The sequence below is a fragment of the Podarcis bocagei genome (assembly GCF_964188305.1).
Source record: "Podarcis bocagei genome assembly, chromosome: 1".
NCBI classification, from domain to species: domain Eukaryota; kingdom Metazoa; phylum Chordata; class Lepidosauria; order Squamata; family Lacertidae; genus Podarcis; species Podarcis bocagei.
Genome location: NC_138125.1, coordinates 79,694,918 through 79,717,625, shown reverse-complemented (window position 1 = coordinate 79,717,625; position 22,708 = coordinate 79,694,918). Strand labels below are relative to the sequence as shown.

The window sequence follows — 22,708 nt, the reverse complement described above, 5'->3', positions numbered from 1 at the left end:
GTTGAACACGTGGCTTCAGAATCATATACCCCAAAGTAATGTGTGTGTGAGCCAACCCTCAAAATCATATACTCCTGCTCTTAAAAAAAAGTAGCATCCGTAGAACTTGACTTCATAGTTTTAGGGAATGATATCTTTGTTACCAACACGTTATTTCCAATCTGTCACGTTGAGTTACCTTTGAGAGCAAAATGTCTGTCTCACAAGATCTAGCATAGCCTCAGTCCTGGGTTCAATTTCTCCCCACCCACCCCCTTTTTGCTGTGTGTGTTAGGGTCAATTTATATTAGTCCAAGTGTAGGAGCCAAAACAGGCATGGCAAAGGAGATTGCCATGAAATAACTCTTATTTTAAACATTTTTTAAAAAGCAATTGCTGGTGGCTCACAGTTCGGTAGGAAATAGTAGCTCTGAGTCAAGTAGTTTAGTGTCTAACCCTTTCCTTCCACGTTATTATTAGAATTTTAACATGCAGGCACATTCACACAATGAAGTTGTTCTTAGAACCAACTGGGAAATAATATAGGCATCATTTGGGAATCTTTTTTCCCCATCCAACAAAGTTGATCTTGGTTGCAGGAGGGGAGTGTCATGGTCAATGCAGAAATAGCATGGGAAGATGGTTAAACACCCCTTGCTCCTCTGCCAATCAAAACTGGAGCTTTAAATCTGCCGTGGCTTTTTGTCTATCACATTATTGTTGGCTTGGAACTAGAAGATTTGTACACACCCGTGTTGACAGCTGCCAAAGTCCTCTGTGCTCTTGCTGGGAAGCTGGCAACACATTTGCCGAATACTGATGAGTCAGAAGAATCCCTGTTGTGATGGATCATATGTACCAGTATAGCTCAAGTATCTCCAAAGAAAATGCAAGTAACTGTGTTAGCTACTGCCAGAAAATGGTCATCAACAAGAAGTTATTTGAGGGAATCTTACTAGCCTTCTGAAGCATCACTAATCTTTGGCACAATCAGCAAAACCATTAAAGCATGCGAGGACATTCTCAGTAGTGAGGATTCATGCACACACATCCTCTACACTCTGCAGTCAAGAATTGCATATTTTGTGTGATAAAGATGTTTGACATTCCAGAGAGGTTTGCTTAGGATGATATAAGAAGGGTTTTATTAGTGTCTTCCTTAAGACCTTTGGTTCCAGCCTTGATCCAGGACTCAGTGTTGGCTACTCTGTGATCAGGTCTATGTCATCGGGTGATAAAGAAGCAAGTTTCCATGTGACTACAGGGAAAAGAATATGGCTTGACAGGAGACCCTCCTGTAAGGGTAGTGTTAGACATGCTTTTTGATCTGGTCTTCTGAGGCTACTCAGTAACTGTTCCCTTCGTAAGAGGATATTGTTGGCACCTTTGAGCCCTCAAAGACATGTGGTGCAGTCCTAAGTGTGTTTATTTAGAAGTAATTCTACTTGGGTTCACTAAGGTCTGTTCCCTAGCATGAGTGCAAGGGACTCAATCCTTAATTAAGGGTCTATGTTTCTATAGAATGTAACCTCTAATGTGCCCTGTTGTATATGAGCAGACCATATAGTTCAATCTTGTATAAGATCAGTGTTTCATTTGCAAGCAATGTGTGTTTGAGTTTTAGAAATAGTGACAAATGGCGATGAGAGAGCAATAAACTTGAAGTAAAGTACTAAGACAAGGATGGGCAACCTGCCGCCCTCCAGATGTTGCTCTACTACCAATTCCCATCACCTCTTATCATTGGCTAGGCTGATACGACTCCAACAGTGTTTTGATATTGCTCATCTGTGCACTAAGATATCAAGGAGTCCTATGCTTTTGCACTGTGAGCACTGATCCTGTGTATTTGTGGCTAGGAAGGAATCTTCCCTAGGTTATATTCTGATGGTTATTAAATGTCTAATTTAATTTTTTGTTATCTCCTGTAGCATATAATAATTTGTTCCTTGGGGCATCTTCATGTGTTTGTCCCTAGACCTGTTCATTACTCTGCAGGAAGCATTGACATGGTGAATATTAATTTAGATATAAATGAATACAACATATATATTGTCTTTCCAACAAAAATGGTCCCCAAGCTGTTTTTCCAGCAAGGTTAAACCAACATAATAGTACCAACTAATAGCAGCATTCAAAGGTAAAACATAATGAACCAAAAAATCATTAACACCCTATAAATCCTGTCTGAAAAGTATTCCTTTGCTGGATTGCCTTTGCTATTTTATTTGCTATTCTGTGCAGATAGCATGCATTCCTGGGTTGTAGGCGTTGTCTGTTCTTGTCACAAGTTTTCCCTCATACTCATGCCTGAGAGAAGTGCTGTTTACAGTACATAATGTTAGGAACGGCTGTGCTTCATGTTCTGGTAGTCAGATAAAGGAGATGGTCACGTGATTTCAGAAATTAGCAATTGGCACAGGTCAGCTGCTAATATCTTTTCAGAGCCCTTAGGGGGTTAAGGGTATATCAGGTGCAAGCTGGCTACAGTACTACTAAATTTGTTGTTCAATCATTTAACCATTATGTAACTACCTTGAGTCGGACTAAATCTCAGACCTCTCTCTTTAAGAATGTGATGGTAACTCCTTTTTTATGAGTGGGTGATCAGGTGACAACAGCATAACTTGGGGGCATTAAGGAGCCATCCTATTGAATTCTAACCTACTTCATTAGTAGATCTTACAACTTACATTTCATAGGATCATAGAGTAAGAAGGGACCCCCAAGAGTCATTTAGTCCCCCTACAATACAGGAATCTTAACTAAAACATCCATAACAGATGGCCATCCAATCTCGGCTTAAAAACCTCCAGGAAAGGAGAATCCACAACCTCCCATGGAAGACTGTTTCACTGTTGAACAGCTCTTACTGTCAGATAGTTTTTCCTGATGTTTGGAAACTCTTTTCTTGTATTGTGAAGAGAGGAACATGATTGCTAGATGATGAGCCTTCTCGTTATCTCCCTGTAACTCTTCCAATGCTTCAGAAGGCTCTAGATGTTTGAAGCCTCTTAGGAGTTTTGTGATGGTGGGGCACATCATTTGTCACTTTCTAAAGAGCCACCTTTAGTCCTGTCAGTTTGTCACTAGAGTATAAATAGAAAGAGAGAAGAATGAAATTCAGCCCCAGTTGTGCACCTATCCAGGCTGCCTTTGTTACTTGTGTTACTCAGTATGGACGTAACTTGCTTCAGGAAATGGGAGGCATTGTACAGTATAGGCTTTCTTGCTTTCGAGATCTGGATTCTGTGATAAGGCATCAGTACTAGAACTTTGCTAAATGAGTTTTCTTAATTGAGTTTTAATACCTCCTCCAATCTCTTACCACACTGTGAGCTGTTATGGACTGTTATGCTCTGAACACTTTATAAGGGCCAGTTGGGTGGAAGCATCAGCTTGTATAGAACACAACTGCCAGAACTGTGGTTCACTGGGGTTAATTGTTGCTCTAGTTTTGTTATGTCTACACTAGTTACCAGTTTTGTTTCTGGGCTCAATTCAAACCATTCTTGTTGCCGCCATTAGAATAGAAAACCTCCTTTTAAAAAATGTAATTGAATTTTTTGTCCACGGCTGTATTTTGTTCTTCCACATGATTGCAGTATGCAAGCAGCCATAATGTCTGACCATTGTTTAGTTAGAGGAGCCTACATTAATGAGACTCCCTTGCAAATTCTTGTTTGTGTACAATGCAAACCTGAATTGTGCAACTGTTCCCCCAGAAACAGACTTGTGGAAAGCTGAAGGAATTCATGGGTAGTCTGCTGATGAGAAAACTCCACTTCTACCACCAGATATTGCAGCACTAAGACTCCCTTGAGGATGGAGTATGCCAATGGCTTAACCAAGTGTATGTGGAAAACTTTAGTCTTTGAACCACACATCACTGTGCCTTGCTTGTGAATTATAATGCCCTTGGGAGGCAGTCCATTGGAATAAATTCATTATGACTTCAGTGTTGGCAGCTTGCCCTGAGTAACCCAGCACCAATGGGGCAAAGTTAAATTGTAAACCATAAGCCTTAGTACGTAAGCACTAGATGGAAGGGCAAAGAGGACATAGTTTCGGGGGGAGAGAAAGCCAGTATATGAAGCAACCTAGCAGAGTGAATCCTTGGTGCTTTCATGAGAGGGGATTTTGCAAGGGCACAGAGGGCCTCCCTAGTGCTGGATCTAGCCTCTAAGACCTGAATTTGCAGACTTTTCTCCTCTCTTATCTGGTTATCTCCTAATGCAGTGATGGCCAAACTTGGCCTTCCAGCTGTTTTGGGACTACAATTCCCAACATCCCCAACCACTGGTCCTATTCGCTAGGGATGATGGAAGTTGTAGTCCCAAAACTGCTGGAGGGCCAAGTTTGGCCACCACTGTCCTAATGACTAGAATACTCCTGCCTGACCCTATATTACTATGTTCTCTGGAAGTTCTAGGCCAGCCAGATTTAAAAAACAAAACAACCCTTCAACACCATAAAAAGGAACATTGCAAACATGCTAAGGAGTTGTGGGTGATAAAATAGCAAAACTTGAGTATTCTCACAACAGTGCTGTGAGGCAGGCTTAGCTCAGAAAGGGAGTGAGTCTTGGCCACAGCCCCATGCAGTGAGTGAGCTTTGCAGTTCATCAGGGATCTGAACTCTGGCCTTTCCACTTTACATTAACACTTGCAATATAGTGTAGTTAGCCTTGGTGAAGACTTGACATTTTCATCCCAAAAAAAAGCTTTTGATTTGAGTTTTAATGTTTTAATGTTGTATTTTTATCTTGTTTTTAAGTTGTATTTCAATCAATTTCTTTAATATCAGGTGTTAGCCGCCCTGAGCCCGGTCTTGGCTGGGGAGGGCAGGGTATAAATAAAATGTATTATTATTATTAGTTAGAGTGTTGGACCAGGACCTGGAAGACCAGGGTTCAAATCCCCCCTCAGCCGTGGGCAGTCATTCACTCTCAGTCTAACCTACCTCACAGGGTTGCTGTGAGAATATAATAGGGAGGAGAAGAACTACGTAGACCACTTTGAGCTCCTTGGATGAAAGATGGAATAGAAATGAATGGGAAGATTAAGTAAATAAATAAGCAAGTAAGCAAATAAGCAATGCACAACACACTTGGAGTTAGGATTCATTCAAACCCTGCTAAGCTGGACTTGCCAGGACATGAAAAGCAGCCTGAAGCTATTGGGCAGGGTGAGGCACCGCATAAGAGAAGAGATGCTTAAGCTCCACTGGCCCTTCTATTCACATCTTATGATAAGTATACTCTTTCCTGCTTCACAAGTGAAAACTGGAGGCTCATGAGAAACCAATGAGTCTCCCCAGCCCCATCACATCTAGTTGGGCATTTGCACTTCTTAAAGGCCTCTGTTGAAGAGGAAAGGGAGAGAGTGTTATAGGAAAGGAAATGTAAGGTAGCACAAATACTCTCTGCTCTCTCCTATGGTCTCACTGGCCGTACAGAATAAATATGGTGAAGATGGTTAATTCTGCATTTCAGCAGAAGCAGTCTAGTTTTCTCTGGTCTGAGTGATTAGGAAAGCTTTGATAACAAGAGTGGAGACTTGTCTGTTAACTTCACTGGAGGTGGGATGGAGGGGGATGACCTCTGTTCTTGCAGCAATAAGCACTCAAGAAGTGGGGTGGAGGAGTGCAAGTAACAGCATGGTGTTTTTCAGTATAGCTTCACAGCCCACACGTCTGATGAAATGGCTTTGTATCTAAAAGCCACCCTGCCTTGGTAAACCGTTATGGAAACAAACTGCAGTTTGCGCATCGTTAGAGGTAAATTGTTAGTTGTCAACACTTCTTTGCAAAGTATTGATATCACCCAGTGCCAGAATTAGGGCACTGTGGGCTGTCTCCCCTCACAGGGTACCAAGCCGAGGAGGCGCAAAATTGAGAAGATCCATAATTGAGAAGATCCATTTGGGAGCACCAAATTTTGACCTCACACAGGGCACCATACTACAAAAGTTTACCGAGTCTGCCCCTGAATCACCACTTTACTTATATCCTGCCTTTTTCCCAAGGAGCTCAAAGCACCATACAGACACCCACCCACACTGTGGTTCTCCTTATCAGGTGCCTTAGACACACACACACACAGAGAGAGAGAGAGAGAGAGAGAGAGAGAGAGAGAACATGCGCATGTGATTGGACCAAGACCGCTCAATGGGAATTTGAACGTGGGTCTTCCAAGTTCTAGTCAGCCACTCTTAACCACTAGACTAGACCACATTGTCTCTCGGGAGCACTACTGTTCACATGCAGCCTTTCCCCAGCCCCTCTGTCTTGTTGTTTTTCCTCTAGTCTGCTGAACTAGGGAGTAGGCAGCAGTGGAGTGAGGTGAGGCGAGATGAGGTGAGGCTCCAGCTGGATGCAAGACAAGGCAAGGCAAGGCTAAGGCTGTGCTGTAGATACACAGATACACAGTTCCTTCAGCAACAAACAGACTGAGCCCTATATAGTGGCAAGAGCTGCATTTGTTAGCTCCATTTACACTGGACGGTGCATACTTTTGTTAAAGAGGTCCAACCTGCCCCATTGGTCTCCTACTGTAGGGGAACCTCTGGTGGGAAATAGGTTAAATAATTGTGGCTGCTAGGAGGTGTCAAACCAGCAGAACTCATAGTTTGCACAATATCACTCAGAACAGTACCATTTCTATTCTGGATGACTCAACTCTGGCTGGCCTTACTTGTTAACTGTAAATTGCAAAACTATGTGCATCCTGAAAATTCTGGTCGCTTTAAACACTGTTTACAGCCACCCACTGCCCTTTTGCAAAAGAAAGTGTTCAGATGCTTATCTTCTCACACCTTGTTAGTGGTACTTTATACTTTACTTTCATTCATGCAATGCAACATGTTAAGTACACAACATACACACCCTTACAAGGAAGATCTCTGTTATTTTTGAAAATCTGTGACTAAACATGAATGTGTACATAATTATAAGTATATAATCATATGAAATTAGGATCTTTTTGCATTTCAGACTTATGCATCAGTGGATGAGGATTTTTCTTGGAAGAGGGGAGGATTTTCACCTTGATTTTGACGTAAAGCTGAATTATTTAGTGTTGTTGTAAATTGTGGTAATTGATCGCTATGGGTTATCATTGCAATTTGGGAATTTATTGTGCTTTATAAATACAGTGGTACCTCGGGTTAAGAACTTAATTCGTTCTGGAGGTCCGTTCTTAACCTGAAACTGTTCTTAACCTGAGGTATCACTTTAGCTAATGGGACCTCCCGCTGCTGTTGCGCTGCCACGTGATTTCTGTTCTCATCCTGAAGCAAAGTTCTTAAACTGAGGTACTATTTCTGGGTTAACAGAGTCTGTAACCTGAAGCGTATGTAACCTGAAGCGTCTATAACCCAAGGTACCACTGTACAGCATTAGTGGTATTGATTGAATTGAGTAAATGAAGCTTCTTGTCCCTCTCCCCATTAACAGTACTTTTTCTGGAAATGCTCATCTCAGACCTAGTCAGAATTTGAAACAGGCTTACAAAATGGAGATAATATGCTCTGGAATCTGTTAGGTTCTATAACCAATATTCATCCCCAAATGAATTTACTGCTGCACAGTTATTGAAACCATTTCATTTTCTTAAATGAAAGTGCTGCTAAAGGTAAGGTTCAGAGTGGGGATATCTTGCCATCATGATGTTTTTCATCTTGCATTACTGCGTAAAGTCAAAATACTGTACTGCTTGTGCAGCATGTACATATGTGAGCTTGCTGAGATTTCTGTATAAAAAAGATGGTCTATCTACTCATTCTCCAGAATCATTTATATATTGTAGTAAAGTAATGCTACCGACAATGAAGGCTGAGCTTATAATTATAGTTTATAATTAAGGAGACTGATGAATAAGGCTAGCTTTAATTGCCCCAAACCCAATAAGCCACAGAACAAAAGGATTCTGATGCCAGTCTGTGTTAAGCTTATCCAGGATGGAAATAGGCCCATCTAAGGAGCTATGTTTTCATGATGCAGTTGATAATATTTGAATTAATTCGAAACTGTCTGTTCTCCACTTTTATGGGGAGCTGCTCTTACTGTCCTTGCTTGGTTGAAAGTCACTTTGTGCAAATGGTAAGTTTTCACATGAACTGGAAGCATAGCCATGGCTCTTGGCCAGGCTTTCTAAGAACTCTCTTTTGCAGAATTATTTGTTTTTGCAGCGCCGTTTCTCAAATATTTGTGCAAGATGACCTTTTAAAAAAAAATTTAATGTGGCAGCTTGTAGTGTAGGAAGGATGGCTTGTGTGCTCTCCTCGTAGAGAATGGCCTTTAGCATAGGGCTGCTGTTGTTCAGGGAAGTCTCCTTGCCTTTTTTGCACTGCATCCCAAACAAAGAGGAGCATGAAGAAGTTGCATAGCTGGCCCCATCTTCCCCACCACCCCTCACCCCACCTCAGAAACCCGAAGGCCTGGGAGTGCAGAAAGCCACTCAGACATCAGAACAAATTGTTCTAGTGTACACCATTTCTCAACACTTCTGAGGAAACAAGCCCCATAAAGAGGCAGTAGTCACGTGAGTGTCTTAATGCCTGCAAAGAAGCTTTGTCTCCCATGCAAGGTTATAAACTTCTGTTCTTTTCCAATGATTTATCACTTTATTGGGGTTTTGTTTTTTGCTGCTGTTTTTCGGATTGAGGCAAGGCGTTCTAGGGTGGTGCAGTCTATTGACAACAGCATTGCCAGCTGCCAACTTAAGAGATAATATCTGTCCCTGCTTTGTTTGTGGGTTTGTTTGTTTGTTTTTTGGAAAAAACAGTCTGGAGCAGCAAAGGAAGATGCACCCTCTCCTACTGTGCTCCTCCTCTAGTGCCTTTGCCCACCTTTCTTCCCACTTTGCCACAGAAAGTGGGGCTCTCTGGCTCCACAGCAAGAAGGCTGAGCAGAAGAGCAGTGGAGGAGCAAGGCAGGAAGGGCACCTGCTGCAACATCTTCCGAGGCTTCCAGGCTTTTAGAGGGCTGGTAGGCAGCCTTAGTTATCAGAGAAGGCAACAACTCAGCTGGGGAAGGGCTGTCGCTCAGAGGTAGAGCATCTGCTTTTCAGAAGGTCCCAGGTTCAATCCCTGACATCTCCAGGTGAAGCTGGGGAAGACCTTTTGCCTGAAACCCTGTGTTCCTATGTGTGCAGAAAGCATTTCATAATGGTCTAGAAGGCTAAACCGACTCATTGAGTTCTTTTCCCGAAACAAGCATCTTAAAAAGATACTGTGACTCACTTAGTAGATTGTAATTGGTGGGCATCATTATGACAGTCCCCCTTTCCACAGATTTTTTTTCAGTTACAGAGGAACCTCTGCGCTTATTCCGTGGGTGATCCTTAAAAAAAAGAAGAGTCACTATAAACCTGCACCAGTTGTTGCTGTGGTCACCTGAGGGTTTTTGACAGATGTGCAAAAATTTGCCTCCCTTTGGATTCTAAGCTTACATTGTGAGAGAGAGTTTCATGACTGCCGTATGCAGATGGAGAAGGAACAAAGCGAGCAGAAGGAGAGGAGCTTAGTTGTTTATTGGGAAACCACAAAGTGTGTTTTCCTCGGCTGTTCATCTCAGCCCCACCCTCCACTGACTGGAGGTATACATGGTTGCTTCTTGTTGTGTAGAATATAGTTGAAAACTTCTTCATTGCTGGTCTAAGGCAGCCTCTTCTGGTGCCTCTGTTAAACTTCCCCAAAGTTAGCAAATAAAATTAGGCAGGCATGGGATACTGCTGGACACTGGGACTGCTGAATTGGGAAAATTGAAACTTTGACAGGAAAGAAGCCCCTTCCCCAATTTCTGCGATGAGGAATCTATGATATGGTTGCTGACTGGAGAGTTGCTATCTTGGGTCTGCCCACTGAATACCTCTACCTTTAGTAAGTACCCCCAGACTCAGCTGCAGGTAACTTAGTTGGCAAAGTTGCAATACATTTGCAATACATTTGTGTGTGTGTGTGAAGTACTGACTGGTGTTGCTGCCTTTCCTTCAGGGATGAAAAACAAATTGGCAAAAAGCAAAGCCTGCTGGAACAGATATGGAATGTGTGAAAACAGGAAGGGTGTGATGTAAAGCAGAATGCCAAGTGGCAGAGAGAGAAAGAGCAACCAGTGTGTCATGGTAGCCTTGTAGGAAAATCCAGGCAGCTGTCATGATCCTGGCTGGAATAAGATGATTTGCAACTGGGAAGAGGCAGAAGGATGCTTTGGAATCAGTGTTTGATAAATCTGTGCAGATCCTACACTTGGGAAGCAGTTCTTTTAATGAGGTTGATGCCCAGATGTATAGAGTAGGGTGACCTTGATAGATAAGGCCTATAGCATCTGTTCCAAAGAGCTCTTGAAGAAAACAAGTTCCACAGCTCTGGCTACTCCCATCACAATGTTACAATGGGGGTGGGGGATTGCATGTGCCTCATAGTTAGAAACAGTCTAGCCTGATTGCAGTGTGGCTGTTTCTGTCTGAAATGGTCCATCTCCCATCCCATCTCCTATATCATGTTGGGTCTCTTTGAGATGGTCTGTTTTTAAAATGTAGCTGGCATACCTTGGAGGTGGAAAGCTGACTAAATGATAGCCCTTGCAACAGTGGCAGACCTTGAGGTCTCCCATTTCATCAGCTCCCTGTGCAACACCAAAATTTCGGCACCCCACCCCATCGAGCCTCTCCCTTTCCATTCTACCTCATAGTCGTGGTGCCCCTGAGGCTCTGCACCCAGTGTGACAAGACCAGTTGTGCTTCCCTAAATCCGCCTCTGCTTGCAATTGTGCAATATCAGTCTCCAGTATCTGAAACCACATGTTTTGAAAGGACAAACATTTGTTCTTTGCAGCTCCCCACCTCCAGAATCCCTCTGCCTGTTCCCCTTTCCTCATGCAACAGAGACAGCACCAACTTTCTCAATCAAGGTTTGCATTCTTCAGTCTTAAATTCAAAGTCTCTCCTTCCAGGTCACGCAAATCATATCCTTGGGCCCTTTCTGATGCCCTTGTGAGACCATTTTGATGCCTTGGAATTTATTTAGTTATCCCTTAATCTGTAATCATGGCTGTGCCCCCCCCCCCCCGTACAAGTGGGTGTGTATTTTGGCCAGTATAGCTTTACATTCCTCTTGGAATGCTTTTAAGCCTCACATGTTAAAATGCCCTCTGTGTTGGTCTGTAATGGAATACCTAATGAAGCTGGAATGTTCCTGGCTTTAGCTAGTGCCCTTTGCTCTGAGATGGATCCTCCCCAAGAAGAACCGGGGCTTCCAGAATGACTGTCAGTAGCTATGCCATCTCTTGCTTGCAGATAAATCTTATTTGCCACTAATTTGAATTGCTTTGCTTTTGTGAGTTGAATATTTTTGCAGGTCAAGTTGACCCTTCCTGCGAAGAGAGCTGGTGGTGCTTCTAATTGTTTTGTGTCTCTCTGTTGCTGTGGTGTGGGACCTCTGGCCTTCTAGATGTTGCTGAATTACAACTCCTATCAACCCTGGCCACTGGCTATGCTTGCTGAGAACTCTAGTTCAGCAACATCTGGAGGATCAAAGGTTCCCCACCTTGGTTCTGTTGGTTTAAGTATTGGGAGATTATGAGAAGTTACAGGGTTTCCCCAAATTAGAGCTTCTGGGCACCAACAGGGAGGGCTTATGGAGATGGAGGAGGGGAGAAGAGTCTGGTGGGAACCAGGGCAGCTTGTATGTGGTGGTCATGTAGCAGCACCCCAAACAAACATGGCTATAAACCCCACACAATTTAAGGTTAGGTTGTCTGGAATAGGGCCTCCATCTGTACAGGCCTGCCTAACTGTTGAGATTTGCTGCAGAGGTTCTCTTAGCTATAATTCCTCTGTGGGAAGCTTGTTATGCAGTGACAAGCCGTCTCTGGGTTGGTGCCCCAGCTTTGGAATCCCTCTAAGATGTGACTGGAGCTTACACCACTTGAGTTTCCTGCAGTGATGTTGGGGATGTTGGGTTTTCTGGATTTCTTTTTCAAGAATCAAAATACAATTAGGGTAATTTCAATTGGGAAATTTTCTGATGCCCTAAAGCAGACACCCCCAAACTCAGCCCTCCAGATGTTTTGGGACTACAATTCCCATCATCCCTGACCACTGGTCCTGTTAGCTAGGGATGATGGGAGTTGTAGTCCCAAAACATCTGGAGGGCCGAGTTTGGGGATGCCTGCCCTAGAGAGTGGTCTAATTTAGCATATTTGTTTTTCTTGTACTTAGTAAAGAAAGGTAACAAGCTTGCTTAATACTGTATTTGCAATTGGCATCTGTTCATTGTGAACTTAAGAATTTATGAAATGGAAAGTTTCCATAGAAAAATAAAGCCCCACTTCGTTAGTTTCCAGTGCCAGGTAAAAGCCTTTCTATTCACTCAGGACTTTGGTGGATATTAGTGTCAGGCTTGATGTGGTTTTTTTTTTCTTTTTATGCTTGTAATTAACGGCCTTGTTTTCTAAGGCACTGTAGTATAATGTAAATTTGTATTTTATTTATAACCCTCTCTGGAGCTGCATTGCAATGAAGAGCATATAATAAACAATATTGAGATGGTTGACCAAAATATTGGAGGTTGTATTCAGCTAGGTTTTATTTAAAGAAGATCCACTGAAATTAATAAACATGATTAAGTTGGGTCCATTAAGTTAAGTAGATCTGCTCCAGTAAAGCCTATCTGAATAGCTCCCTGGGTGAGGGATGAAGAGAGATTGGGCATACACACAAATTGAGACCACCCATCTTTTATATCCTCTACCAGCCTTATGCTAGGAACTGGAGATAATAGCTTAAGGATGTTTATTACTGTGATCCCTCAATAGGAGTCACCTTCCCTCTCCTTCAGCACTCTAGTGTGAGTTCTCTAATTCCCATTAAAAATCCTATCTAGCATTGCCAAAGCTCAGCTTGCTGGTGGCCTTCTTCTGTTAAAGTGTGTGAGTGTGTATACATAGCATTTCATAAGGTTATAGCACATGCTCAACTATCATCACTGCTGTCATCTACTTTGGAGTCTATCCAAATAAATCCACTCTCCTTGGCAGTGCATCCAAGCTGAATCTCTCTTCTAGGAAGTCTGAAGTTCACTCTATCCATGTCCCCCTTAAAGGTTATTTGGCACTTTCAAGGTACACAGCTATGTTCTTGCTTTTAAACAAGTAAAGGACACATTTTATGCATAAGAACTGTACTGATATGTTTGGTAAGGACCCCCTTCCAGAGGACTTAAAGGTCAGCTGAAGAGGAGCTATTCCTTTCGCTTCTGGCTTTCCCTAATTTTAGGGAAGGCTTGCCTCTCTCCCCCTGCAACCCAGTGCTTAAGAGTGCAAAGTGTACATGTGCCTGGGGAGTTAAATAATTACAGTCCCAGCCTCAGTGATGCCTTGCCACGTCAGTTTCCAAATGTTGCCCATGACCCTAGTGGCACTGCAAAATAAGTGTGTAGACTGTTTTGTAGATTATTTTTTGTCTTTGTAGGTCCAGGGCAGCAAAGGCAACGTAGCATCACAGCTTCTGTGCAGCCACTCTAAAGAAACTCATTGGGACTTATTTCATCTCTCCTTCTTTTGTACCCATAATTAGAAAACTAGTTTTAAAAGCAGCTTTCCTCTAGATATCTGCTAGTATTTCTGGTCAGTTTTCATGTAGTTGATGGTGTGTGTGCAGTGCTCAATCCCACATATGCTCACAGCATCCTCACTTCTCCAAGTTTGGATCCTTATGTAGCCAAAACATCACTAACCTTCCCTTGTGCATGGAGTCAGCAGGCTTTGGAGAGCCTCAAGATTTTAAGAATTGCAAAAAATCTTCAGGAACCAAAGCAACTCAATGAACACCGTGCATTCTCAATGGCCATTAAATACTGACTTTTTTGTGAGGGGTAGTAGAATGGAATATTCTGGAACCTGCACCCATAAACAGAAGCACTACACACTGTTAACATTTTGTTTCAGGTGCTACTCACTTTGCATATTTGCTGGCAGCATTATGAAAAGCAGAGCACAATCTGCTGGTTTTTATGTGCTCTCGCTAGAAACCTAAGAAAGGATATTGGGGTTGTCAGCACCAAAAACTGTGATTGTGAAAACAGTTGACATTTTCTGACTACATCTCTAATCTGCAATATCAGCACTCCTACACTGCAGTTCCTTGCTATTGTTTTGTTGTCGGTTGTCTTTGTGGTTCTTATTTTGTTTTTAATTGTGCACCTGTACTTACCTTAATTATATATTCGTTAAGCTGCCCTGGGGCTATTTGGTGAAAAACAGGCTAGAAGTACAACTAATCTAAACATTAAAATAGATACGGTATATATATTAAAACCAGGAGATTTTTTTAAAGTGTATATTTCAAGGGCTTGGTTGTTCCCTAAAATCGGTCTCCTCCAGGAGGGATGCCAAGAGCAATTCTCTATTACAGGAATCAAAAGAGGAGCAGGCTATGGCTGCTAGTCATGGTGGCTGATGTACCTCCAGGGTCAGGGGCAATTTGGGGCTTTTTAGCTTAGAAAAATAATGGGTCAGACAGGATATGATAGAGATATATAAAATGATGCATGGTGTGTAGAAGGTAGACAAAAGTTTTTATTCCTTTCCAACAATACTGGAAGCCATGGCAATCCATCAAAGCCAAATGGTGGGAGATACGGAACTGACAAAAGAAATAACTGCTTCATATAGTGCAGATAAACTAAGAAATTTGCTACCGCAAGATATGAGGGTGGCAGATAGGTGAACACAAGTCCTAACAAATCAGTCTAGGTTCATTGTGAGTTCTGGCAATTTGAATCTGACAGCTTTTAGTCTCTCGGCCCACTGTCTCTCCCTTACCCCCTTTGCCTTTGCAAGTTTTTCTGGCTGGCATGCCCTAGAGAGGAAGTGGGAAAATGGGAGTCTTTGTTTTTCTACTAAGTCAGCCTCTGACCCACTGCAGATTGCTGGGACAGTTAAGAATGAAGCAGCTGAGCTTTTGTTTCCACAACTGTGGACTGTTTTGGAGCGACGTGATAGAGCAGTGGAACCGTCTCAATAGGGAAAGAATTGCTGGGTTGTTGTTGTTTTGCCCAGTTCACTCCTGTCCAACAGAACTCTGAAGACTGAATCAAAGCCTGTGTTGCTGCCAAGCTTAAGAAGTTCTCTTTGGGGAAATCAGTCTTCCTTTGTGGGGGTTTGTGTATCAAAGTTGGTGGCAGTATCTCACACAGTACTTCAGACAAGTTCGCTCTGAATCATGGAAGGATGCATTTAATCACTAATACCATGTATTTATTACAGTGACTCACAAACTGATCAAATTTATTATAGCAAAACATTTTGGCTTCCACTTCCTCAAAGAGTGCCGTAGCCAGGTTGTCCGTTATAGAATGTGGAGGACTGAATATTGCATTTGCTGTAGCTGAGTGACACTGCAGTATCCTTTGATTGACATCAGAGCAGCAGAGGAATGTGGAAGTCAAAGCACTTGAAATTCAATTTATTGTGTGTATGTGTGTGTGTACTGGGGGAGTGTCTTTTAGGCCTGGTAGTATGAAGAATTATTGTGGACCAACACCCACTTAACGATCTTAGAATCTTTGCTCAGTGCAGGATCTGCAATGCAGGATACAACTTCAGCATCCCTGACTGATCGTTATAGCTACTGGTCATGATAACTGAGTTATGGGATACTGGGATAACAGTATCAAAAGCCGTTTGCCCTGGATACCAGTCACTGGGGGAACACAAGTGTAGAGTGTGCTGTTGCACACATGTCTTGCATGTGGGTTTCCCATTAGCATCTGGCTGGCCACTGTGAGAGTGGGATGCTAGACTGGAATAGTCTGGTTTAATCCAATAGTGCTCTTTTAAAAATCCACAATGGAGGCTTATTTCGACACTTAACTTTCATCTGCCAGTAAGGGACCATAGAAGTTTTATTATTTTTACACCTGGAATGCTAAGCTCCCCGAGATGCACTGGGCCAGCCCAGATGCTCTGAAATATTCCATGTGAGCACGCCACTGCATAGCAGAAGTAACAAATTATTCTCCAGTTAATGTTTATGATTTTCTGGTCGTAATTGGCATCAATTTAAATGTTCCTTGACTAATATTTTGAGGTAGTGAATATGGTGCAGTAGGGTTTTGTGGTGCAAATATGCCAGATTGTGGTGCAAATATGCCAGATTGCTGCTGATTTCATGATGAGACTATGTTTGAAGAACTAAGACATAGTTAAGCCACATAATTCCTGCTGGCTGTTTTATTAGATGGTATCCTATAGATGTGCAGTATCCAAGTTTGAAAACCAGTAATCATGTAATAGAAGAAAAAATAGAATAGCCTATTATAACATGGTAGATTTGTTTTATACTTAACCTTGAGTATATTTTTGTGGTTAGCAGGGGGAACTGCATGAGAAGGTAAACAACTCTGGATATGGGGGGCGGGGAATAAGGGAAAGGCTTATGGCAGTGAGGTCATTTCCCAATGAAGCTCTAGATTGGCAAACAGAAGTTACTCACTATACTAAAATTACAACATTTGAAACATGGGTGCATGCTGCAACAAACTGCTTAGTGGCTGTGGCTTCTTGCAGTGTGCAACCTGTTTGGGGAACCATGTAGTTCCTCCTCAGGACTATTTAATTGCATGATTTCTATTACAAATGGCACAAAGGGCATTGCCATTCTGTAATTTTAAAACCACCATTAAAACAACAGTGTTTGCTGACAGAATATAACAAGGCTGAAACTCAAATTCTAACTGTCCTTTCAGTCACTGACAAGCCTTCCGTGAGCTGTTTTGTCCGTTTCTCTTTCTCGGCAGTACCATAGTTTTGTGATTCTGAAACCGCCAGTCATTGTGATGCCTGCATTTCAGAGATAACTGCTGTTTAGAGTGCCTTAACGTGTAAAGCCTGCTAGCTTAGTATCATGCAGCAGCGCCCTCCTAATGTCCGTTGTTCTCTTGTTCCTTAGGTGAGGCTGGTGCAAACATCATCCATGTCTCTAAGGAGGCTCGGAAGAGGTTTCTTGGCCCCTTGCACCCCTCCTTCAACTTAGTGAAAATCATCCGTACCTGCCTATACAAGACCCTGCCAGACAACGGGCATGAGGTGGCCAGTGGACGCTTGGGCATCTCGCTGACGCGGGTTTCAGATGGAGAGAATGTCATCTTATCAGAGTTCAGCTCCAAAGAGGAGCTTATCCAGGCAAGTAATAACATGATGACTGCTTCGTTGCTTTAGATGTGAATCTGTAGGTTCCCAGCCACCAGGGACTGGGACACCTGACTTGACTATGCTTTCATGGTGAAAGGCTGTCTTGTAGCTATCACTTGTTCCATCAGATGATATTTACTTGGTGCTCTGGATACATAAATCCTCCCCCGCATGTTATTTAGGTTTCATGTGGTGTTTTCCTGTCTCTCTCAGGCATGTGTTTGCAGCACTTTCATCCCAGTGTACTGTGGCCTCATCCCTCCCAGTCTTCAAGGAGTGGTAAGTAAGCCATCGTGGACTTGGGCTTCCAAAATTGTTTGCATTGGTACGAGGTCACGCTGTGATCCTTGCAAGGTTGGCTGTTACTGTCTCCGTATTATACATAGAGGGCTAAAGCTGAAGAAGTGGCTTGCTACTGATTGTCTCGTTTTCATTCCTGTTGGAACTGACGGCCATAAGCCACAAGCTTTAGTCATCGTGTCATCATCCCAGGGACACATCAGGCAGGCTATTAAGTCAAAGGGAGCAGGGATGAGGGGGAGTATCTTGCTTGATGCTGAAGCCACAAAGTCTGTATTAGTCATAATCTTCAGATTATAAAATGGGTATTTAATATGTGTCTGTCATGACTTGCGTAAAGTGGTGAAACTCCCTGCTATATGCAGCTGTGTTTTATCCAGCGCCTGACAAGGGTGCCAACAATATTGCCTTAAGAAAATAGATCTGTGTAGCACAGTGGTAGATGTCAGGAGTTTTTCCACTTGAGATTATTTGTTTTCATGCAGTCCTGTTTCAGGCATCAAGGGTGGTGTGTGTGTGTCTAGCAGCAAATAAGCCAGCATGTCAGCTAATTGCACTCTTGTTGAGGGCACAGCACACACAGCCTATCAGTGCAGCAGCACCCTTTCCTTGAACTCTTAGACTTTAGTGCCATTGGAATTGGAGATTGCTCAGCACCACCCAGGCCAAAGGGCAATAAATCTGGGGAAGGCAGGAAAAACCCTCTGGCCCAGCTTTCTCTGAGAAGCCCCATGTGACTATTTCATATATAACAGTAAACCGCAACTTATGGCTCAGGGACGTGAGGCAGAAGCTCCTGAAAAAAACCCTTTCTTCTCTGACAGCATGGCTGTGAGGAGGTGTTGTCTTAAACCAGGGGACCAGCAACCTTTTTCAGCAGGGGGCCGGTCCACCGTCCCTCAGACCATGTGGTGGGCCAGACTATATTTGGGGTGGGGTGGGGGAAATGTACGAATTCCTATGCCACACGAATAATCCAGAGATGCATTTTAAATAAAAGGACACATTCTACTCAAGTAAAAACACGCTGATTCCCAGACCGTCCACAGGCCAGATTTATAAGGCGACTGGGCCGCATTCAGCCCCCAGGCCTTAGGTTGCCTACCCCTTCCTTAAACTAACTGCAGTTAAACATAATGTCTGAACCCTGGTTAGGCTTGTTTACATACTTTTCAATGTTACTTATCATTTCTATGTTATTTTTTGGCCATTTTACTATTGAAAATAAATAGTAAAATAAGCAAACCATAATGTCTGAACCCTGACACGCTGTGACTACGCTTTGTCAAAAGGAGCCAACTTCAAACCATAGTTTTATTACGGTGGCTTGTTTCAGTTGACCACAGTTCAGGGTTTTAATAGTATGCTAAGCTGTTGTTAATTGAAATCGGAAGTTAAGGCTTCCAGTTTCCTTGCAGCCGTGTTGGAGAATAAGAAGGGAAGGAAGATGGCGCAAGCCTGAAACACATCAACTTATTCCTGCAGTAAGCCATGGTTTATTGTCATGTCAGAACAAGCCACAGTGAACTGTTTAAAGGTAGCTGCACCAAAGGGTTTTGTTTTTCCTTTTCTCCTGATATCTGTTCCATTCTGGTCTGGCTGAGTGGTATTAAGAAAAGCCCATTTGCAATGGCACTAAATCAAATTGAGGTTGTGAACTCAAGGAGTGTCTGGTAGAAGCAGAGTGGTGGAGTTTGTGGAGAAGGTTGGCATGAACAGTTTGTTCCGAACTGGAATGTAGGCGAAAGGTCCCCGATAGACAGCTAGCTTTATTTATTTATTGTTTTTGTTTCATAATGTTGTTAACAATAACAGCTGGGGGGGGGTGTATGTCGTGTTTTGGAGATGTGCCTGCTTCATCACCTCTCCCTGGTCTTATTTTAGTTTGGATCCAAACTCAAAGCATCCCTCTCCTCTAGATTAAACATATTTAGCCCTGTCTATGCATGCAGATAAGGCTAGAGCCAGCAGAGCCTTCACCTCTGTCTCTAGCCAGTCTCATTACAACCCAAGAGTCTCCCAAATACCTCACAGCAAAAAGCCGGCTGTCTGAAGCAGGAAGCCCTGTTGGGCCAGATGCATCGAACAATTAATAAGTAAAGCAATAGTTCAGAAGTGCTTGCCTTCCAGCTAATGTAGGTAGGCAGTGGGTATGTCAGTAGAAGGCCTAGGGATCTTCACTGGTTGCCGTCACCCCATGGATCTCACTCATTTTATTTAGATATTTTGATACTACTCTTTATCATAAAGTCACAGGGGGATGCGCAACATATTAAAATGCACAAATGCATATTCCGAGGCCAATTGAAACATCTATATGAAATAAACTCAGCACAAACTAAAATAACAGAGGATAATGTAAGGTGACAATGGGTGCCATACACTGACCTCAGTGTATTATGCCTCCTAACCTCCAGAAACCTGGGGGGGGGAGTGTATTGACTTCCCTCTTGAAAGAGTAGGCAAGACACTACAGTACTCAGTAGGGAGATAGTTCCATTGTTTTGGAGCTGCCACAGGAAAGGCTGTACTGGGGGTCCTCACACTACTGAACACCTCTGTTGTAGTGGCCATCAGGAGGTTCTCCTTAGCTGATCTTCAGGCCCAGGTGGTAGGTTGGTAAAAGAGAAGTTCTCTTATTTTAATGTCAACATAAGCACTTTGACTTGGGCTCTAAAGAGAATTGGCAAGCTGTGCAGCTGTTGTAGTACTCTGGAGCCCTGCATTTTACACTAGTTGCAAGTTCTGAACCATTTTGGAAGAGCAGCCCTACAAAGAGTACATGACAGTAGTCTAATCTGAAGGACAGCAGAGCATGGATAATAGTGGCCAGGCTATCTCTATTCAGGAAAGGATGCAAACGGGTGCAGCCCCTTCCAGAATAAGGGTGTTCTGCTGATTCTCGGACTCTGTGCAACCACAGAACCTATGCTTGTCTAGATTCAGCTTCTGTTTCTTGGCCCACATCCAGCCCATTACTGCTTCCCCAAGCACTAATGAAACAGAAGGAGCTGTGTGTCATCAGTATATTGATGGCAATTCACATCCCCTAAATATGGCTGCTATAACCTGCCAGACTCGCCAAGCAACTGTGAACTGGTACATTTGCAATTGCCTATAAGTGTTTGGAAATTTGGGGGTGGGACAGACTGTAAACTGTATCTGTATAATAAAACCTTCAATGATTCCTTGTCATTCTTTCTCTCCTCCCAGAGGTATGTTGATGGAGGGATTTCTGACAACCTGCCACAGTATGAGCTGAAGAACACCATCACGGTGTCCCCTTTCTCTGGGGAGAGTGATATCTGTCCACGGGACAGCTCCACAAACATCCATGAGCTCAGGGTCACAAATACCAGCATTCAGTTCAACATGCGCAACCTCTACCGCCTTTCAAAGGCCCTGTTTCCACCAGAGCCTCAGGTGAGAGCCCAGCATGGTTGTCTATATTTTTGTAGTGACGCTTGAGCTTCCATAGATGGTAAACATTGTTTATGGCTCTTCATTTGAAGGAACTTCAGGCAACCTGAATTTATATACTTTCTAAATACAAATCGTTGTAGTCATTCTTCATCAGAGCATTTCATCTGTCTTAGCTCTTATGCTTCTAACACAAGACTGTGCATGTTTACTTGGAAGTGAGTCCCACTGGTGTTGGATGGAGCTTACACACCTATAGAAACCAACCTGCCCTCCATAAAGCTTCAGTGGTGTTTGTGCCACCCATTTCTGAGAGACGGGCATATGGTGTTTCATGAACAGCTGCACGTTTCCTTTTAGAAACAGGCAACAAAGTCACTGAAAGGCACGTGGGTGATCGGCCAATGCACTTCATGTAACTTGGGACTCCCACTCCCATTCTTTAGAGGGTGTTGGCAGGTAGCCTAATTTGGAGTGGCAAATGCTCATTCTATGATTTAATCTGACTTGTTTTTTTAAAGTGATGGGACAAGAAGCCTTCAAAATTTTTGGAATGCACTGAATGCCTTTTTTAATCCCATTGGAATAACATGAAGAGACCTGAAAATACCTTCAATTGTTTGAAAATGCTTATGGACTGTATTCAGTTGGTGTAGACTGACATTCCTTTGTTGGCCTTCTTTCTTCCCCCATGGGTGTTCATTCAGAGCCATTGCCCAGACCATAACATGTCTCCTCCGTGTTCCTGCCTCTTCCTTTAGTTAGCAACATAACAAATGCTGTTGGTCCGTTCTTGCTTTCTGCCCTTTCTCCCTCTTTTATTGCTGCAGTAGAAAACACTGTTGGGGTAGCAATGGTTGTAACCAGAAAACAAGCCCCTCTTGCCCTTCCAACTGGAATGTTTAGACACAGGCTTTCATCATCATAACTGACTCTCCTTTATCTCTGTGTGCAGGTTCTGCGGGACATGTGCAAGCAAGGATACAGGGATGCACTGCACTTCTTGAAAAAGAATGGTAAGCACTTAGCAAAAGGTTTTGCCTTCCCTCCCCACCCAAATGTTCTAGCAAACGCAAAACTGTGTAAAAACATTTTTCTTCTCTGCTTTATAAGTTTCCTTGTGTCCTGCTTGTGCATAAAATCCATTAGCGGCCATGCTTAACCCTCAGTTGTCCCATCTAACCAGTTGTTGCTAAGCAGAAAAGGGGACGTGGGTGACGCTGTGGGTAAAACCTCAGTGCCTAGGACTTGCTGATCGTAAGGTCGGCGGTTCGAATCCCCGCAGCGGGGTGAGCTCCCGTCATTCGGTCCCAGCTCCTGCCCACCTAGCAGTTCGAAAGCACCCTTAAGTGCAAGTAGATAAATAGGTACCGCTTTATAGCCGGAAGGTAAACGGCATTTCCGTGTGCGGCGCTGGTGCTGGCTCGCCAGCTGCAGCTTCGTCCCGCTGGCCACGTGACCCGGAAGTGTCTTCGGACAGCGCCGGCTCCCGGCCTCTTGAGCGAGATGAGCGCGCAACCCTAGAGTCGATCACGACTGGCCCGTACGGGCAGGGGTACCTTTACCTTTACTATGCAGCAGCCAGCTTCATTATTGCCAATTGTATTTCCACTTATCTGAGTTTGAGCACCCTTTCCATTCTACATAATTAGAAAAGTTCTGAGTAAATCAAAGAGGTTTTACATACTCCTACACAAATTGCTGAATGAAAGCAAAACGTTGGATATGACAAGAGAATCTATTTTGTATTTGATCACATAGATGCAAAATGGCACTGGGTGTGATCCACTGGGGTTTTCTCCTGCACAAAATTCAT

At 43.2% G+C, this 22,708-nt stretch overlaps 1 protein-coding gene across 2 annotated transcripts in view; it reads left to right on the top strand.

Moving 5' to 3' along the window:
* The window catches only part of PNPLA2 (patatin like domain 2, triacylglycerol lipase), a 41,235-nt gene that overhangs the window by 6,479 nt on the left and 12,048 nt on the right, over positions 1–22,708 (top strand). For both annotated transcript variants that reach the window (XM_081202972.1, XM_081202973.1), the window contains exons 2-5: positions 16,931–17,163; positions 17,386–17,451; positions 20,686–20,895; positions 21,848–21,908. In XM_081202972.1, coding sequence (XP_081059098.1) covers positions 16,931–17,163; positions 17,386–17,451; positions 20,686–20,895; positions 21,848–21,908 — 570 coding nt within the window. The remainder of the gene's footprint in view (positions 1–16,930; positions 17,164–17,385; positions 17,452–20,685; positions 20,896–21,847; positions 21,909–22,708) is intronic.